General features: G+C 34.8%; 1 protein-coding gene across 1 annotated transcript in view; it reads left to right on the top strand.

Annotated features, from left to right (window-relative positions):
• MDGA2 (MAM domain containing glycosylphosphatidylinositol anchor 2) overlaps window positions 1-21,606 on the top strand; it is a 778,105-nt gene that overhangs the window by 479,786 nt on the left and 276,713 nt on the right. Inside the window, exons 4-5 of the mRNA XM_045799284.2 lie at window positions 3,597-3,793; window positions 18,511-18,643. Coding sequence (XP_045655240.1) covers window positions 3,597-3,793; window positions 18,511-18,643 — 330 coding nt within the window. The remainder of the gene's footprint in view (window positions 1-3,596; window positions 3,794-18,510; window positions 18,644-21,606) is intronic.

The following is a 21,606-nucleotide window of genomic DNA, read 5'->3' as shown; positions in this document are numbered from 1 at the left end:
GAACACGGTGACCTGGGGCTCAAAATCCTCAGTGACAAAGGTCTGGTCTGGTAACTGCAGTAGGTAACCTACTTACACCAAAAGACGTACTAGCCCAGGATGAGAGCAACTGAGACTGGTAACAGTAGGAAGAGATGATGAGTATCATGTCACCACAGTTTCTTGTGATAGTTTTCCCAGGAAAGGTGGTTAACCAGCATCGTGGAGTAGCTTTTCTCAGAGTGAATGATCATCCCTAGGAAGCGGGTTTAAGCAGATGCTGCAGAGCACCAGCCAGACCCCCTCCTTCTTGGTACTGAGGGACTCGTTCCTCCAGCCACTGAGCGTTTCAGCAGCTAAATCCTTCTTTGGAAGTTACGCTAAACCAACAGAGCTATCCCTCCCAAGGTCATGCCCCCTAGGTGGGAATAGCACACAGGCAAGGACTCCTTGATGGGGCAGGGGGTGGTGTCTAAGGCTTAGCTCTCTTGCCTTAGGGCAGGACAGCTCTGAGATATTACAGCTCCGTCACTTCTCTAGAGCTACAGAGACCTTCGTTGCAAAGGCGCCATAGCTCAACTCTCCTCCTCAACAATCCTAAATCTTTCACTCAGAGTGTTAATCCAGAAGGTACTTCCCAATACACTTCCTGCACACATAATGCTGTCTCAGAGTCTCTTTTCCAAGAAACCTGACCTATGGTAAACACACAGAGTCAGTATACATTCAGTAATACTGTATAGAGTTTATATTAAACATATATACTGTTTTAGGTGATGTATATGAATGTATATTAAACTATAAGCAAGTGTATATGTATTTCTGTACACACCCACACATGCATAAAATATATTTTTTAGGCATGCCATTATTTGACTTTTCTAGAAGATATCTTGTCTTTGTCATGTTTGTTTTTAAATCTAAAAAAAATATCATTTAGGAGCTTTGTGAAATAGAAATTCCTAAACATGGGTGAATCCAACGGATAATTCTGCCAATACAATGTTCAGTAAGCCATTGTCACAGGATTGGATTCTCAGAAGGCCAGTGACCCAAAACTTACATAGATCAGAGAAGAGCATGTTGACATGTTTGTTCAGGTTCGGTCTCCTCCTGACTGAGGCTATTGACACCACCACCCGACAAGGAAAGAGCTCCGTAGAGGTCAATAAATGGGTGCTGTAAAGTGCAATAACATTAACTCTTTGGACTCCAAGGAGAGTCATGATTGTTGCCTTGATCACCACCCAATTCTGTTTTCTTCCTAAACTTCCTGGCTTCAGAATTTTGTTTTTACAACATAACACAGCTCGTATCTTCTAAAAATGAGACTACGACTAAAAGAAATTATGTTTTGAATAAGAAAAAAAATAAATTGTTTACAGTCAACTCACAGTATCTTTTTTTCAAATATTGAAGGCTGAATTCACCTAATCAATTTTCTTTAGGATTTGATTTGTATGTGAAGGACTAATCACCAAGTAAGCGAATATTTTGTAGATTTTAAAGGCCTTTAAATGTTTCACGGTAATGATGCTGGTATCCCTAAGTACACTGACTATTAAAGCCAGTTAACATATATCCTTGCACAGCTAATAGAATGAATTGAAACTGAAATTTCCTTAAACTTTACCAAAAAAGCAGCAGTTGTTCTGTAAATTTATACTACTATAATTAGAGGCCTTTGAGGTAGCTGTGAAAAGATTCTAATGTTGTGGAAAAAAAAAAAAAACTCAGAATGTTGCAAACCTAGAAATTTAAGTAGGGCTGTCAAGCAATTCACATTTGGAAAAACCTTTTTTAACACTGGGCACATTTGGGATTCTGTTCTTTGATTCCTTAGGGCAGCTATCACTTCACTACTGTTGTTGGCTTTTTATTATTTTAATGCATCAGAAAATCTTTTCTAAAGAACAGTGCCTTTTAAATAGTCAGGGTAGCGTATGCTCACACACCCCACTATTCTTATGTTTATATAATATTGTAGCTTCCCTTCAGTGTTCACCTGAAAGTATTTGTCATTTAGAAAAAATTGCTAGCCTGAACAAATGATAAAATGACACTTGTCTATTTAAAATGAGAGTTGAGTGCATTCTGAATTGGTGAGATAAGATAAGAAAACAACATAGAATTAATGGAAGTCTAAATGAAACCCCAATAATGATAACAGTAATAATAACAGCTAACTTTTATTGAGCATTTACTATGTGCCTAAGGCTTTAAGGACTAAGCTCACTAAATTCTCTAACAGCCTTAATAGTATGGTACCATTACTATTCTCATTTTATCAATAAGGAAATTAAAGACCACAAATGTTAAGTAATCTTTCAGTTACAAAGCCAAAAAGGGCAAACCTGGATTAAATTAATATTTAAATACAGCAAATGTTAATAGCACACTTAGTAACTATATGCTAAGTTTATATTAGCACATGGAACCAAGAGCTTGTTATTTTTTTGCCTTTTTTTTTTTTGAGCTGTAATTGACATATTGTATTAGTTTCAGGTGTACAACACGATGACTCAATATTTGTACCTATTGCAAAATGATCAGCACAATAGGTTAGTTAACATCTATCACCATGCATAGGTACTGATTTTTTTGTTGTTGTTTTCTGTGATGACAGCTTTTAAGATCTACTCTCTTAGCAACTTTCAAATATACAATACAGTTGTTGTTTTAAGGCAAGTTCACTTCTTAATTTCTTCTTCTCTTAATGGAAGAACCTGGAATATGGTAGATCAGGGATTGGCAATCTATGGCAGACTATGGCCCATGAGGCAAATCTGGCTGAGGCCCCTGCATTTGTGAATAGTTTTACTGGAACTCAGCAACATTCCTCATCCCTTCGTTTCCTTACTGTCTTTGCTTTTACACACAGCGGCAGGACCAGGCAGTTGAGAGAAAGACTCTAGGAACCCAAGTTCATACGAAGCCCAACATAGTTAGTTATTGTTTTGTTTTGTTTTGTTTCCAGGAAATGTTTACTAACCACTGTGGTATATATCCCTTCTTTAGAATGCATGTAAGATGGCAAAAATTCAGTCCCCATATCCAGTAGTAGAAATATTAATGCCTGTTAGCACATTTCAAATTAGTGAATATAATCTGCGAAAATCTGAGATGAAGGAAAAACCTAACCCAGTATAAGACCACATTTTCTTACTATAAAGATAAGCATTTGTAAATGTAATTCTTTGATTGCTTTAAATATATCAATTATAAATGTTTGGAAAAGAAGTATGTTAGGGGAGTCAGTTGAGCTGCTTGGTATTTATTTCCCTGTCACTATGTTTCATTGTTTGGCTAATCTCTTGAATTAGAGGGTCTTGGATTCCGATCTCTCTCATGGAGCTCTGTTGGAAATACAGTCATTTGTACTGTCTCAACCAGCAGAGATCTTAGGAAACAGCTATTATTTATCTTTACTGCCTATCATTGGAACTTTCTGTAAACAAGTTCGATAAACTAAATGAAAAAAAAATGAGTCTAGTGATAAGCAATAAAATCAATTATGAAAATGTACCTTGGGTTAGGTTTTATATGTGTAATACTTGTGAAAGCCATATAATTCATAACAGTGTCATTTGGTTGTTTTTGTTTTTATTATTTTTTAGATTTGGATGACCCAGTAGTAACCGTTCATCAGAGTATAGGTGAAGCTAAAGAACAGTTTTACTATGAGAGAACCGTGTTCCTCCGGTGCGTGGCCAATTCCAATCCACCTGTTCGGTACAGCTGGAGACGTGGTCAGGAGGTATTGCTACAAGGATCTGATAAAGGAGTTGAGATTTATGAACCCTTCTTTACCCAGGTAGGAATTAAGGTATTTATACCCCATTCTGCTACAATGTGTTCCTAATCCAGGTAACATGCAATATTATGTCTATTTGAAAAGAGTCTCTCCAACTCTGACCTTTTAAAAAACAGTATGTTCTTGATTGAAAGATAAGATAACTCAAATAGTAAAAGACAGTGTGTTAATTTTTTATGTGGTAGTTAAAATTAAAATGTTAATATTTGAAAAAAAAATGTTAATGTATCCTAACTTGCATTTCTTTATACATAGGTTTACTTAGGTTTCACTATAAAGTACATAATTTTACATTTGCTGACTGCTTTGTTTTTTGTGGAAAATATTTCTTAAAGGGAGAGATTTTGAGTTTCCTATTTGCAATGGCAAATACATTTTAAAGGAATGAAGAGATCTACTTGAAATCCATTTGGCTGTGGTTTTAGGAGAAAGTCTCTGATTTCTTTTGTTCATTTTGGGTTTTGACTTAGCTTAATAATAGAGCCTTAATTACATAAAAACTAAACTATCTACTGTCATTAACTTATTTAATAAAAAAATTGAATTAATTTTACATGGAGTGGATGATATGAAATATTCTTCTATAATATATATCAAGAGTGGAGAATTAGTAATTCTTGAAGACACAGCAATTTGTGAAACTACTTGAGTGCTGTTATAAAGCTTTTCTGGTGACTAGAAAGGAATACAAACCTAATTAACAAAGAAAAACATTTAAATAAAATGTCTATGGAAAATATTCAAAATAATTATACCCATGAATAACAATTTGAAAAAAATATAGATAATAAGGTAAACAGGGATTTGACCACATTATCTGTAGCTTTTGAGATATCATGTGACTGTTAAAGGACAATATACAACTAAATTCTATATATTATGAATATTCTAGTACAAAATATTAAAGATAAATATACGTTTCACTTCTCAACTCTGTCATAATGGAAGGTCGTCCTGAGTTTGTGCATTTCCCAGCATCTCATTTTTTCACCATTAAATATATTTCCTTATATAGTAAACCATTTACTTGTAGTGTCTGAGTCCTGACCTCTTTCAAGTAATATAATTGCCAATATTTAGATATTAACTGTGGAAGAATGCATGATTATGCAGAAACATCTGAACACATCGCATATACTTAGATATTGCTATTTGAAGGTATAGAACAGCTGGGACTTGCCAAGATATAAAGCTCGGAAAACCATTCTTGCGTATACTGAGACTACCATGACACAGCCTGCTTTGACCTGACCCTCTCCCGACTCCAGTTACCGCAGCATCGACTGCTTTCTATCAACAGAGAGGATCGTAATTTCCCCATACATTCTGCAATACTATCATTCATCCTTCAGTTTTTACTGGTATTATTTGCCTAGTTAGAAAGTTAACAAAATATGTGTTAGCAGTATTTAGTTGCTTGGGTGACTTTAAGGTTTAGAAATCAGATAAATGATCACCTACCATTTTTTTTCTATTGTCAATTTTTTTTTTTTGAATATGCATGTTGGGTTTTTTTTCAGTTTTTATTTTAATTCCAGTTAGTTAACATACAGTGTAATATTAGTTTTAGGTGTACAATAGAGTAATTCAACACTTCCATGTATCACTTCATGCTCATCACAAGTGCCTTCCTTAATCCCCACCACCTTTTTAACCTATCCCTTCACTTACCTCCCTCTGGTAACCATGTGTTTGTTCTCTATAATGAGGAGTCTGTTTCTTAATTTCTCTCTCTTATTTTTTTCCTATTGCTTGTTTCATTTCTCAAATTTCACATATGAGTGAAATCATATAGTATTTGTCTTTTTCTGACTGACTTATTTCACTTAGCGTACTCTGTAGCTCCATCAGTGTCCTTGTAAATGGCAAGATTTCATTCTTTTGATGGCTGAGTAATATTCCATCATATATATACCACATCTTCTTTATCCATTCATCAGTTGATGGACACTTGGGCTGCTTCTTTATCTTGGCTATTGTAAATAATGCTGCTATAAACACAGGGGTGCATGGATCCCTTTGAATTAGTGTTCTTATATTTGGGTGATACCCAGAAGTGCAATTGCTGGGTCATAAAGTAGTTCTATTATTAACTTTCTGAGGAACCTCCGTACTGTTTTCCACAGTGGCTGCACCAATTTGCATTCCCACCAACAGTGCATGAGTGTTCCTTTATCTCCACGTCCTCTCCAACACCTATTTCTTGTGTTTTTGAATTTAGCCATTCTGATGGATGTGAGATGATATCATATTGTGGTTTTGATTTGCATTTCTGAGATGATAAATGATGATAAGCATCTTTTCATGTGTCTGTTGGCCATCTGTATGTCTGCTTTGGAGAAACGGGCATGTGTCTGCCCATTTTTTATTTGGGTTATTTGTTTTTTGGGTGTTGAGTTTTAAAAGTTCTTTATGTATTTTGGATCCTAACCTTTTATCAGATATGTCATTTGCAAATATCTTCTATTCCATAGGTTGCCTAGAATGTGTATCTTGTTAAAATTTAGAAAACACGTTTTCCTCTAGAATCTTGTGAAACATGATAACTTCTACAGGTACTGAGGTAGCACTGCATAGCCATTTCTTACCTGTAGGACAGTCTGATCTCTTGGACATGTACACATGGGCCCTCTCCAAACTGGGGGGGAAATTATACTTTCAAAATAATTAGGGATTTGTTTATTAAACAAGCACAATGAAACTTTTCATTCATTCTTTTGAATCTGTTTCTAGTTTCTGTTAGCTGCTCTAAAAAACCATCTTAGAGAGCTCTCAAACTTAAAGCTATTGTTCCTGCCTTGTAAAGGTAATTTTTATTTTCTCTTCCTCCATTCTTTTATGAGAAAACAACAACTTTTTAATTGGAACATTTCAGTACCAATACTTCCTTGTATATAAGTATCAGCCTTTACTGTGCTGTATTACACAGTCTTTCTCTTGGTGGCTGTGCTCGTGACTCTGCTGCTTAGACCATCTAAGTCAGTTCTCTTAAAAAGTATTTAAGAAACAAACAGACTTTTCTTGCAAATTCTGTGTTCTGGATTCACCTGCTGTAGTTGATATTTGCAGTTTAGCTCCTTTTTAAAGATGTCTTTCCTGCTCTGGTTCCTTGACTGTGTTGCTTACCTCTCCCTCTGAAATAGCTATTATGTATTTGTATCTGTCCTAAAAATTCATGTTGCAGCAAAGAATGCTTCAATAATTCTACATTATGAATGTACTTAATTTGTTAATATCAAATGTCTTTTGTAGGCCAATCTGATAGAAACTCTTAAATCGCAGCACATGGACAATTTAGTTCTTACAGCCATGGAGAATGTTGGTTTTTTCATAGATAAAACATTACCAGTAGTTTTACATCATACCACAGGTGATATACTACATATAGGCCTGATACACACAAGTCCAACTGTATCACACAACTTTCATTCTCTCTCCATGGAATATTGTAATATTGAAATAACAGGCTGCCATGTTTTTTTACCCCAAACGTCTTCCTGATCATTTAAAAATATAAATCTGGGGCACCTGGGTGGCTCAGTCGGTTAAGCTTCTGACTATTGGTTCTAGCTCAGGTCGTGATCTCAGGGTCATGAGGTTGAGCCCCGCATTGAGCTCCCTGCTTGGCATGGGGCCTGCTTGGGATTCTCTCTCTCCCTCTCCCCTCCCCCTCTGCCCTCTCCCCCCCACCCTCATGCAAGTGCGCATGCACGCTTTCTCTTTCTCTCTCAAAAAATGAATAAACAAACAAATAAATAAAAACGTAAATCTAATAAAATCTTTTTTCTGCTTTAATCCCTCCAGTGGCTTTCAAATATTTAGAATAAATCCAAATAATGTATTGTGACCTAGGTCATGTTTGACTTTGCTCTGCCTTGTTCTCTCTTACTTAATCTGTACTTCACTCACTGTTCTGGTCACACGATCCCGAGAAGCCAACCTTGTCTATGTGTAGGGTCTCCATGTTATTAATTCTTCCTCATATTTGCTTAGGTAATATGGCAGGGGGCTACTGAACACTGAAGACTTGCCACCTCAGAAAGCCTTCCCTGGCAGATCTCTCTGAAGTAATATCCCTTCCCTCCCACAGTTACACTTTTCCAATACCCGGTTTTATTTTATTTTTCCCATAGCACTGAATCCATCAAATTATCTCCTTTGTGTGTTTGGACATAAACTCACTAATTATAGAGACTCTATCTTTCCAACAACTCGAACAGTGCCTGACACATGGAAGATTCTCAATAAATATGTGTTAAATGTTGAGCCAGCACTTCCATGGAGATGTCTGGATTTCGAGCTGTGGTGCAAATAAAACTGAGTCCAAGTTACTAGGCACTCTTGAGTCACTCTCTATAATTCCATCCCTCTTTACCCACTAAAGAAGGCTTAGTGAAATGTGAATGAGAATGATGTTATAACTGGATCCATCTTAATGTATTTAGTTTCCAAACTGCTGGTGATTTTCTAGTTAGTTTTGAATTAATTTCTAGTCTAATTTCACTGCATCAGAAAGCATACTCTGAACAATTTTAACCTTTAGAAATTCGTTGAGACTTGCATTGTGCTAAATCCTGAGGTCTGCTTTCATAAATGATCTATGTGCTTGCTCAAGAATGTGCACTTCACATTTGTTTTGTTTCAAATAGGTCACATTTGTTAATTGTGTTGTTCAGATTTCCTTTGTATTTTCTGATTTTTATGTCTGCTGTTTTAAAAACTATTTAGAGAGGTTAACTATTAAGACAGCTGTAGATTTATCTCTTTATTTGTATCAATTTTTGCTTTATATATTTTAAAGGTATATTATTAGTACGTACAGATACAGAATTATTATAACTTCCTGATAGATTATCTAAGTATATTATCTTCCCGATGATATATCTTCCTGGTAGATTATCATTAAGAATGTCTGTTTGTACCTCCAAAAATGCTTCTTGCCTTAATGCCCGTTTTGTCTGTCATTAACTAAACAAGGTTTTTTGTTTTGTTTTGTTTTTTAAGTTTCTATTTAAATTCCAGTTAGTTAATATACAGTGTAGTATTAGTTTCCAGTGTTCAGTATAGTGATCCAGCACTTCTATACAATGCCCTATGCTCATCACAAGTACCGTCCTTGATCCCCATCACCTGTTTCACCCATCCCCCAACCCACCTCCCCTTTGGTAACCATCAGTTTGTTCTCTAGTTAAGAGTGTGTTTCTTGGTTTGCCTCTCTTTTGGTTAGTATTTGGTTTCTTTTGAGGGTAGAGGGGAAATGGTAAATATTCACTCTTTTACTTCAAAACTTTATGAGTCTTTATATGTCACTTGTAATCAGTATATAGGTTCTGTTGTTTTAATCTGTTGGGACAGATCTTAGGTTTTAGTATATTTGATCCTTTTTTTTTTTTTTTTCTGCATGACCCACCTATTTTATTTTACTTTCCTCTTTTCTTGCCTTCTTTTGATTTATCAAATATTTTTAATTATTCTATTTACTCCTCTATTTAAGAGTTTTAAATTATCTTAGTATCTTTTATTGGTTACCTTAAAAATTACACCTTGCATCCCTGATTATTACTTAATGACTTTCTCAGTAATGATAGAAACTTAGAATACTTTAACAATATTTACCCTTTTTGTATTTTATGTTATTTTTGTCTAGTATTTTAATTCTATTTTAAAATCAACAAGATATTATTTTGTACTTTGAAACGATCATTATTCACTTATATTCACCAACTTTTTTTTTCCATTTTGAGTTAATTTTTGTTTATGGTGTGAGGGAAGGTTTGAGGTTCATTTTCTGCAGATAGATATACATGTGTTCTAGCACCGTTTATTAAAAAGATCATTCACCACAGAGTTTCTTTGGCACTTAAATTGAAAACCAGTTGGCCCTGTACATTAGGTCTGTTTCTGAACTATTTATTCTGTTCCATGGATTTATATGTCTGTCTTTATGCCAATACCACACTGTCTTAATTACTGTGGCTTTATAATAAGTCTTGGAATCGGGAAGAATAAATCTTACAACTAGATCCATCTTTTTCAAAATTGATTTTGATATTTTAGCCTTATATTTCCAATTAAATTTTAGTATCATTGTGCCATTTCTACCAAAATTCTGATAAGATTTTGAATGAAGTTGTGTTGAATATGTAGATCAGTCTGAGGAGGTTGTTACTGAACTGAGGATCACTGATACTGGCAATGCATTATAACAAAGCAAAGGAAAACCTTGATCCCCCTCGTTTTGATTTTAGTGCTTTATCACGTGTAATATTGCTTTATGAACAATCTGAGAGCATACGTGAAATTTTCCAGCCAATTTTATTTAGAGTCATCAACTTTTAAGATACAGCTTTTGAGACCCTTTGTGTATATGCATATTTATCATAAGTGCATAGGAAGCTGGCCATTTACTTAAGAAATTCTGGAGAGTTTCTTATAAAGAAATTACATCTCAGGGGCAAGGCAGACAGGTGTAAATAGCCACCTAGAAATCCCAGGGTTTCTTTTTTAATGGGCCTAGTCAGTTTACTTTTGTGTGGGAAGCCCAAATGCAAATGTTCACCGAGACTAATCTGGCGACATATATATGTAAATCTGTCTGGTAGTATGGAGATAAGAACTGGTGAAGTTTGCTGTGTAGGCCCACATCTTAGAAAACAATACACTGCCTATTGCCAGAGTTCTGGGTTTGGCCTTCTGGGCTGCCATTTTGAAGCTCTACTCAAGTCCACAGTTTCTTCAGGAGGGATGTAATGGGTGCTTATGGTAATATCACTAGTCTTATACAACATCAAATACACAGTTACAGAATAGGCAGGGTTTCTGTAGAAGTTCTGTTGAATGATAAAATTAGAATAATAGATTGTGAGTTCCAGGGCTGGATTTTTATAATACATTTTTATAACACAGATGAACATAATTCAGGGCACATTTTTTTGCTCATGAATCTTCTTGATGGGAAACAACATCTTCATTTGTAGTTTCTAACCACCTTGGAAATTTGGATGGACTGTGAATTATGGTTGACCAGCAGTAGAAAGCAGCAAAATGAACACAGCTTGTGGTCTTTATTTTTACAATGACAAAATGTAATTTTTATGTAGGTTCTAATTTACAATGTTATCATACCTAGTTGTTTATCTTTACGTTGGGAGATAAACCCACACATTTCTAAGTAACTATCCAGAATTGTGTTATTATATTAAAGGCATTAATTGTTTAGTCTACATATCAAATTTTCTCTAGATTTAAAATTAATTCTGTGTTGCATCCTTGAAATATTGCCCAAGATATTTTGCCTTCCTATAATGGCTCTGGCATTTGTAATGAGATAGAAATGGTATTTAATTTTCCTATTGCTTATTGTGCTAGTGTTTTTATGTGTGTATTTATGTGTATATAAAATTCTTAGGTGTTATTGATTTCTTGGATGGTTGTTTCCCATCAACTACCATGGGTATTTCATGATGGAAAAACTTTCCATATTAACATCATCTGTACTGGAGTACTTTAGTAATATTTTAAATTATTTCCACGGATCCTATGGCCTTGTGGCTTCATAATGTAAATAAGATCTAGGTAAAATAACAGAGCTACTATGTGTAAGATATGGGGAACTCTCCTAGAAGTACTAGGAATGGCTCCTCCTCTGCTAAGTTTGTTGATATGTATGGGGAGAACTTAAGGTAAATAATGATTATGATACAAAGTAAAAATCATTGTCAAAATTGAGGCACCCAATAATGCCATGGAGCATTCAAGGTGGAAACAATAGTACCTTTAATAATACAGAAGGAAGACAATATCTCCAGGATTGGCTAGTGTCTCTCTGGTTGACTGGAACAGTAATTGGTATAGGTGGTGAAGTGGACTGTAAAGTTGGGACAGTGTACCGGGACTATATTGTAGAATAATTCACATTACAGATCATAGTGTGCTTATTTTTTAACATTAGAAAATAAGTTTTTAAGGATATTATGTTTTGTTCTTCAATAATGATGTCTTGTTTTTATTAAATAGGATTTCCTCATTCATATTAATTGTATTGATTTGAATCAAATATTCATTTCACCATCCTATTTATGCTTTCCTATACGGCTCATGTTTCTGAGGTGAAATTGGCCTGAGTTCCTAAGTCTGACAGAATTTATAAGAACATAATGTAATAAATTTAAGAGGAAATCATGCATTTATACTTCCGCTCGACACTGAAGATGTAAGCGAACACATAGTGTCAATTTATAAGTTAAAAATAAATTAGTCATTAGAGATAGAAAAATGTGAATTAAAAAGTTTTAATTTTTTTCCTGATATCTGAAAATAAATATTTAAAAAGTTCTAATTTCTATTATAAGAATTTTAGAAACAGTGCCATAGCAGTATTTCACTACACAATGCCAACATTGGTAAGGGCCACTGACTAATATATAAAATGCCTTCCTTTTTAAATTTTATTTACAAAAAATAGTTTTAAAAGCTTAAATATAGGTATTGCAAGTAATTTGGTCAACGTTAAAGAAACATGTACTTAAATTTTACGAACTCAACACATTTTCGCTATTTTTCTAGAACTTTCGTAAAGATGTTCATGACATCATCTTGTGTATTGTAATTACACCATCTAATTACAAGACTGAACATATTTACATCAATTACATAATTAGTTATAATTAGGCTAATTAGACTAATTATACAATTAGACAATAATCAACTGAAAATTCCTTTTTACAAATCATGGAAATTCACATGCAAAAAGCCTTCTATCATCACAGAATATTAAATGTATGTGAGCAAAAGAATAAAATCAATGTTATGTGATAAAACCAGTTAAAAGTAGTAAAGTCTAAATCATTATAAATATATAATTTGATAGCATATATGTATATATATATGCAAACATATATTGATATCTTCTGTTTTGTTATGCATTATGCTACATATTCTTTTGAATATTATGGACTTTGGGAGCTGTTTATTGAGGGGAACAGGGTCATCCTGAATGCCTTCATCATTTCCTGAATGTAGTGAATTAATTAAGTAGGTAAGGTTCAAATTCTCCCATAACTCTGCATGTTATTTTCTGTATTCCTTCAATAGGCTTTGTCTGTTTCAGCCCCTCTCACTCTTTGGCACGCTGCCTAATCTTACATATTTGCTGTCCAGTAGGTTCACTTATCATGGTACCTTGTTTTCCTGATTACTAGATAGAAATTATCTTAGCTCACCCAGAATAATTCTTCAGTCCCATGGTAGCTGAATTGTTCGGATATCACGGATCTAGAGTTCCCAGTAAAAGTTATTCTTTCTTTTTGTCTTTTCTTCTCATGTGCCCATTTTGCTGCTCCATTCTGCATAAGAATTAATTGAATATGCTGTGTGCAAACCATTTTCTTTACTGGGCCATACTTGTGGGAATCGTCTCAATGGTTAACATGAATTCTTTTTTTAAGCCTTAACAATATTGCTTCCTAATATGTATTCTTACTTTTGAATGATATAAACACAAGCCGCGTTCCTGACCACAAAAATGTCGCTACACAAAACATTTCAGAAATACCTCCACTGCAGTAGTGACCTCTATATTTTAATGGCCAGAGCATCATTGCTGTTGGTTCAGATGTATCTTATTGTTTTATATATTTCCTTCCCTTGTGGCTTACTTCCCATTTACATTTTCTAATTCATAACTATTATTCTATGGATGGCCCCTAACTCAGATTTATACACCTACCTTTCAGCCTCCCCTAATGTTAAGAATTTTTATACCTATTACTACTTGAGTCAATATGTTTAAACAATGTTTACTGAAAGCTTATGTGCAAGACGATGAGTTGGCTCTATTTTTTTCTAGTCAGCAATCTTTACTGAATTGACAACATGCACTGCACGAATGACAGGGGTGGAACATGAAGTTATCTCATATAATGGAAAAGGCAGATCGATGCAAATATATAATTTTTTTTAAAAAAGCAAAATAAAAGCAAAAAATATACAAAGCAAATGACAGGAGTTTGAGGAATAAGGAAAATTGGTTTTACTTAGATTGCATAGGGTCTCAATTGACAAACTAAAGTTTTTGAAATGGTGTTTCAAAGGAGAGCTGAGTAGTTTTCTGGCATGGACGTGGCGTGGTGAAGGCATGTCTGTGGCAGCTACAGAATGATTAGAATAAAGGAGAGCTGCAATTCTCCATAGTAGACAGTACAGTACCTTAGCCAAAATGAGCACTCAAGCAATGTTTGTTAAGTCAAAAATAAAGGTCTAAAGCAAATATTATGCCTGTGGGATTGGAAAAGAAAGGTCATTTCATGAAAAGAAAATTAAAGAATAATCTAAAGCCCTTGATGTCACTGAATGTGGGGTAATGAGAAACAGTAAAAAATGAATGATGCCATGACTTCTGAGTCTGGATTATGGGAGAATAATGGTGGCTTGCATTAAAAAGAACATCAGAAGAGAAAATAGGTAGTGCAGCCAGTCTGATGGAGTGTTAGAGTGAACTCACTGTTTAATATGACATCGTATGCCCTACGATTAAAATCTCCATCATGGTCCCAGGGTCCTGGGATTGAGCCCTGTGTTGGGCTCTCTGCTCAGCAGGGAGCTGGCTTCTCCCTCTCCCTCTGCCTGCCGCTCCCCCTGCTGGTGCTCTCCTTCTTTCCCTTTCTATCTCTCTCCCTGTCTGTCACAAAAATAAATAAAATCTTAAAAAAAAAAAAAAAGAAGAAGAAGAGGCAAATCTAACTTGTTCATTGGCAAAGTATGAGGTGGTTTCTGTGGTTTCTTTTTGAAGGGGGTTGGGTAATGCAGGAAAAACAGAAGCCAATAAATGACATAAATAAATACATAAAAAAAGAACAATCAAAAAGAATTAAAAAGCCAGAATAGATTATCTTCAGAGACCCAGAGTGGGGGAAAATACAAGTACAAGATCATAATTGCTAACAAATATTGCAGTTAAAAGGACAGGAAAAAAATTGGAGAAGTTCGATTTTATTAATTTTTATACTATTGGTGATTTTTTTCCAAGTGTATTTTTTCTGTTGTTGTTTTGCTTAGAGATTTGTCAGGAACCTATACATTGATGCTAATAAGTAAAAGTATGATAATGGATCACATTCCACTGGGAATATATTAGTAGAAGATTGCAGACTAAAGTTTGCACGATAGATAGAAAATGAAATGGAAAACAATGAAGAAGTGACTAAATTATGATATAATAATTACCTACATGTAGGGGCTGTCAAAGTAGCAAAGGCAATCTAAAGTGTTAGAAATAAACAGAGAAGTATAGAAGCATAAAAAAGAAAGATTTATTGAATTGTAACAAAAGAGCATCATTAATGACATTAGTAGGTACTGTTTCAGTGGAGTGTTGAAATATTATTTTAAAAATATGGATTAAAATTGTCAGTGGAAACAGAAACAGTATGGGCAGAATGTAATTAACTCTATGTGAATAAAGAGAGTTTATCACTAAATATACATCTAAATGACACTGTTTCTCCTTTGTATGTATTTGAGAATCATTATTACTGTATGATTGCTTTTAGAATATTGACTATACATACAGTAGCATCTATTGAATTCATATTGGGCGCCAAGCCGATAATAATCCTGGAGAAATAAACATGTGCAAAGCAAAGCCTTGAATGGTGAAATATAAGTAGTTATAGCACTTTTCATTGAAAAAGTATTCATTTACAAAGTGTCTCTCCTATGCTAAGCCCTGTGCTAGGTGCTTGGAACATAACACTGAGAGCAGGACAGACATAATCACTGCCCCCTAGATACTTACTGGCAAGGGGATGAGTCTGGCAGAAAATAAATCCATTCTTGAAATAAATGGAAAAATAAAAATGTATTATAAAGCGATAAAAGCACACTTCATGAAAAGGGATTTCTCCTCTTCCAGAAGGTGAGGCATGGCCTACCTGTGGAAGTAAGAGTATTGGGATCTACGAATGAGATGAAATTGATAAGGCATAGAGAGACGAAGAGCCAAGCATGTGCAAAGGTTCTGTGATGGAAGGACGCTGGATGGAAGGAACTAAGCGAATGAGTTGAGACTGGGGAGGAAAGGAGAATAGACTATACAGGGTGGACCATCATGTTAATACATATTGTGTTCACTTTAACAACAATAGTTAAGTCATTGGTGTGATTTAAGCAGAGAAATGGCATGATCAGATTTTCATATTTAAAAAAGAAATTCTGGTTGCAGATCACTATGCTTGTGTGTGTGTGTGTGTGTGTGTGTGTGTGTGTGTGTGTGTGTGTGTGTGTGTGTTTTAAGATTTTATTTATTTGGGGTGCCTGGGTGGCTCAGTCGTTAAGCGCCTGCCTTCGGCTCAGGGCGTGATCCCAGAGTCCTGGGATCGAGCCCCACATCAGGCTCCCCTGGGAGCCTGCTTCTTCATCTCCCCCTCCTCCTGCTTGTGTTCCCTTTCTTGCTGGCTGTCTGTCTCTCTGTCAAATAAATAAATAAAATCTTTAAAAAAGATTATTATTTATTTGAGCGGGGAGGGAAAGGTGCAGAGGGAGCGGGAGAGAATCTTAAGTAGGCTCCACACCGAGTGGAGCCCCATACGGGGCTTGATCTCAAGACCCTGAGATCATGACTATGAGATTATGACCTGAGCCAAAACCAAGAGTTAGACACTGAACCAACTGAGCCACCCAGGCGCCCCACTTGCTTGTGTTCTTAAACTATACTAAGCATAATCAGGAATTTCTTAGCAGAATGTAGGGTGGAGAGCATTACATTTAAAAATAAATAAAAAGAATGGTCAAGAATTAACATGTTTCAAAATCAGTAAAAGGATCTAATAGGGAGATACTGAATATTTGAAGAAGAAATAGTTGAAAGTCTAAGATTCTTGTTACTAAAGAAGGAAGAGTAAATTTAGAGGAATAGATCTGAAGTTCAGTTTAGGATATGTTAATTAAGTTTTAGGTGTCTGTGAGACATCAAAATGGACATATTGAGGTAAAAATTTGGTCTATGTATCTGAAACTTAAGGGAGAATTCTGGAATAGAGATATAGATTTGAGGAGGGGGGCAGGAAGATAGGACTTGCAGTAGCAAGGATAAGATCACCTAGGGGAATTTTATAACTCAAAATTAATTATGGGACAAACAGTTCCAGGGAATACAAACAGGTAAGTGTTGAGTGGAGAAAGAAAAGTGAAGAAATCTAAGTAATAATAGTCACAGAGTTAGAAGAAGTAAGATATGTCATCTCATTCAAAAATTACCTGAGTTAACTGGTTCTAGTATAACATTTTCTTTCAACTATGCTTTCTAACTAAGCACATACTTTTCTGGGTATTGTATTTAGTTAATATAAATGAGAACTCTGTAATGCACTGAGAGCATGTTTTAAATATAAGTTCTAGAAACACACACATTGGCTATGAATATTCATATGGGAGGTATTTGCCTTTGTTTATATAGAAAAAATACAATGTCTTTCCTAAAGAAAAAATTGAAAGAGAAGATTATTCCTTAGCCCACTGGGGAAAGTAACTGATTTAAGACCAACTTTTGACAGTGAACGAATTGAACTGTGGCCACAGTGCCCTTGCATACTGAAGGAGAGATTTATTTGACACATTTGAAAAACAAGGTGTCCAGGACTGTGTGTGAGCAAGTTTTCCTGCAAATGAGCAAGCAATGCCTTTATGTCTTGTTACTAAGTATTCCAAACCTTCTGAAGAGTCTATGAAAATATTGCATTTTTAGAATTGGAATGATGTTACACATGGTTCTATATAGATGTTATTTGGAAAAAAAATAACATTTTGAAAGTTGTTATACCAAATATAATTTTACTGGGATACTGTTTACCATTTCCATAATTAAGTTACTTATGAGAGGAATATTTTGAGAAGGTGCATTAATGAACTTAGAAAGTAACGAAATCTCAAAAGCCCGGTTTTAAATTGGACAGGTTTTTTCCCTTTAATTTTTATTGTTGTTGTTTGTTTGTTCTTTTACCCTTTTGAACAGTTTCAATGTTTTACATGGTCTTTCGTGGCTCATCAAGAATTTGTAAGATCTTTCTGGCTACTTGCCTGATTTGAGTCTGTCTACAGTTCCGCAGATGTACCTGGAATATCTAGACATTGAACTCCTGAAAAATAAAATTGCAAAAACAATAATGCTTTGGAAACATTCATGAATGCTTCTGTCATCCGTCATTGATATATATACACAAAATATTTATGTATATAAATTTAATTGTCTGTCATTAGATTGACTTCAATAACTTTGTTCTACCAACAGTGTTTCATTTATTGGCTCTTCTTCAGAATGCATTCCTTTCAAAACATTTCATGTTGAAGTCTGCATAGATTACAGTATTTGTTGAATAAACTCCATTATTAAGTGCACTGTTCTGATCTTTGCACAATAATTTGCATAACTACCACCAGAAATAGATTTTTCCCCAGGAAGCTAGTTTGCAAAGAAAACGTTATGAATTTTCATTGTAGTCTGTTACCGTTTATCTCCAGGCACATCACAGTATTGTTTTTAAATGCATGTTTTTTTGTTTTTGGTTTTGTTTTTTTTAGGGCATTTTCCTTAAAAAAATAAGATGAGCTGCCACATTTTGATAATATAATTAATACAACATCATGTCATGTTTCTTTCATTCATTCATTCATTCATTTTGGTTACCATTGACTTTTTCTAATGACCTTTTCTACATTTTCAGGGTGAAACCAAGATCTTGAAATTAAAGAATCTTCGACCTCAGGACTATGCTAATTATAGCTGCATTGCTTCAGTGAGGAATGTATGTAATATTCCGGATAAGATGGTGTCATTTAGACTTTCCAATAAAACAGGTACGGAGCTATCTCTCAATGTTTTATGTCTGTTATCCACAGCTAACGTTTAAAAAGGTTAAGTTTCTTGTAGACCAAATGATATCTATAGTATCTGTAGGAACATGGCATCTTTTTTTCCCCGAGAGAAGTCTATGATATCTGGAAAGTTATTGGTAAATGCACACCGTAAAGTTTAATTGCATTAAGTTCCCATGTAATGTTTGTTTATACAGCATACAAAATTATAGTTCCTTAGAATCGTGTATTCATAAATGTCACAGCATGCCTATATCCTGTTCAAAGAAATTCTGAGAAATATTGGATTCTTCATATAAAAATTTATGGTCTAAATTGCTAAAAGTGTTTTGTGATTCCAAAGCTAAGTAGAAGAATCTCTTTCTTACTCTGTTTCAAGTCAAGAACGTTAATTGGTAATTTCAGGTAGGTGTTTTTAGGAAAGCATTTTTGTAGAGAATGTCAAAACATTAGCAAGATTGCAACTTAAGTTAGCCTGTGTTTAGTAATAGAGACCTCAGAATAACTGCAGGCATATTAAGGAGGAATTGCTAAATGCAAGAGCAAAGAGAGAGCGTGGGAATGGACTGTCTTTTGTATGATTGTGTGCAAGGAATCACCCTAGTAAAATAGAATTTGAACTGGTTTTGAGAAACTTTCAGTGGCAATTAATGTAAATTTTTACTTTCAAATAATGCTATTAAAATAAAGAGATTTAAAAGTAATTTTCTCATTAACAAAAACCTTAAAAAGTGTGGGTTTGGTGTGCCTGGGTGTACGTTTTGATTCTACCTCTTATTAGCTCGTGGATCTTGTTGAACAAATTGCTTCACACTCTGCGTCAATTTCCGCACAAATTCATAACGTTGTAGGGAAGAATTAGTGAGCTAATATACACAAAGCACATGGAACATGCTTTGTCAGTTTTCCAACAAAGAGCTAGTCAGCATCCAGCACATTTGATGAAAAGATTACACCTGGGACTTTACTGGAAGGTGAAAAAAAGTGTGTGCTCGAGTGTTGATTCATCAACCCAGGTTCCACTGAGTTGTTAAAATTTTGAAAGATAATTTTTAAAATGTATTCATTCATGCATTCATCAGAGACTTACTGGGTTCCTATTATGGGTCTGCAATGATAGACATAGGAATATTGGCTAAGATGTAAATTGCCTTAAACTAGAGAAATGCTTTATTAAGCACCAGGTACAAGTCTCTAGTGGAAGGTAAAAGAAGAATATGGGATATGGAAATAAACTTTATCAAGAAGGATGAGAAAGACTTGAGGGAAACTACACTGCAGAAAAATAAAATCTTAGTAAACCTAAGACTTACAAAAGTTAATAGTCTTGCTTCACTTAAAAAAAGAATACAGGATATTGAGAAGTAAATATCAGAGATTAACATATAAGAATTGAGTGTGACTATGTTGTTCTTGGCATGAAATTCTTGGTGAGTTATTATAATTAATTTTGCTTTTCTTAGTTTCTTTAATATATTTTTAAAATACACATGATCCAGAGAGAAAAATTAGAAATAAAATGGAAGAAAGTCCTATGGGATGGGTAAATGTATTGCAGTAGAATAAGAAAAAAAGAGTAGGTATATTATTATATATGTTACGACCTTGCCCTTGAGCAGTGCTTTATTACTTTTAAAAGTATTTCATGTTTATTATCTCAGCTTATCTTTATAACTACCGGGCTGTCAGCAAGTAGATTTTTTGTGTTTTGTTTTTTTGTTTGTTCTATCACGTCTTTCTCTATCGTTTGACATATAACACACTAGCCCGTGGTGATTACAGTATCCTCATTAGATTGTTTTGATAACAAACTAAATCAACACAAACAAAAATTCTTTAAAGCCTAAGAAGTACAAAAAAATCATAGTTAACATTTTTTTTTCTGCTGTAGTAGTAATGTATATTTTTATTATTTCCCAATGTCCCACAGCTACTAACGAGTGGGGACAAAATTTATCGCAACGTGTGAAGAGTTATTTTAAATAGAAGACTGACTAGCTATTCAAAATTTTTGTGCAGCAGGAGAAAATGAGCCTAAATCTCAGCCAGAATTCTATTAGGAATAAATAAGTACTTCTTATCCTAAAGCTGAAAGGAGATTACCATGGGAAGTGATAGACTTTCCAGTTCCTGAGGTCTTATAAAGCAGCTGGGTGACTTCGTTTCTGAGGTGATTTTTTAACAATTGCCAGGTCAGAAAACAAAGCCTTGACACAGAAACTCTATAATATAGATGTTTTATTTAACTCTCCAGCTTTCTGCCCCATTCTTTATTTTTCAGGCTAAAGTATTGTATATCTAGGCTGAACTAACAAAATAACCTATTATTCTCTTTTATAAATTATCTCATAAAAATTTTAGATTGATGTTCACTGCAAAATGAACATTAGAGTTATGGTCAATAATTGGGTTTAAAAATATAAGCTAGTACCTTGTTTGACTCTTCAATAACTATAATCACACCTGTCATGTGCCTGGTGCTTTACAGATTCAAACCAGGTTTGCTTCAGCATTTTCCCCATCTGGTTGTGCTCAAAGTTGGAAGAGTTGGTGCATTTCAAGTAGGTGAAATCATTGAGGTAGCTCTCAAATTACACCAGGAATAAATTAAGCTTTCAGCATCTTCATGCAAACGGGCCTGTAAACCAACAAGTGCATTCAGGCTAGTTCGTTGCTTTCTAACACTGGAAGGAGATTAGGGGTCACCATTGGCATAATCAACGTGAGAGACAGGTATTTTTTTTTTAAGATTTTATTTATTTGTTAGAGAGAGCATGAGGCGGTGGGGGGAGGCCAGAGGAGAAGGAGAAGCAGATTCCCCACTGAGCAGGGAGCCCAACATGGGGCTCGATCGCAGGACCCTGGGATCATGTCCTGGGATCGTGACCTGAGCCCAAGGGAGACACTTAACCCACTGGGCCATCCAGGCACTCCAGGTACTCTTT

The sequence above is a fragment of the Ursus americanus genome, chromosome 35 (assembly GCF_024610735.1).
Source record: "Ursus americanus isolate L20-20 chromosome 35, mUrsAme1.1.p, whole genome shotgun sequence".
In the NCBI taxonomy this organism is placed as follows: Eukaryota; Metazoa; Chordata; class Mammalia; order Carnivora; family Ursidae; genus Ursus; species Ursus americanus.
This window is presented reverse-complemented; position numbering and strand designations above follow the sequence as displayed.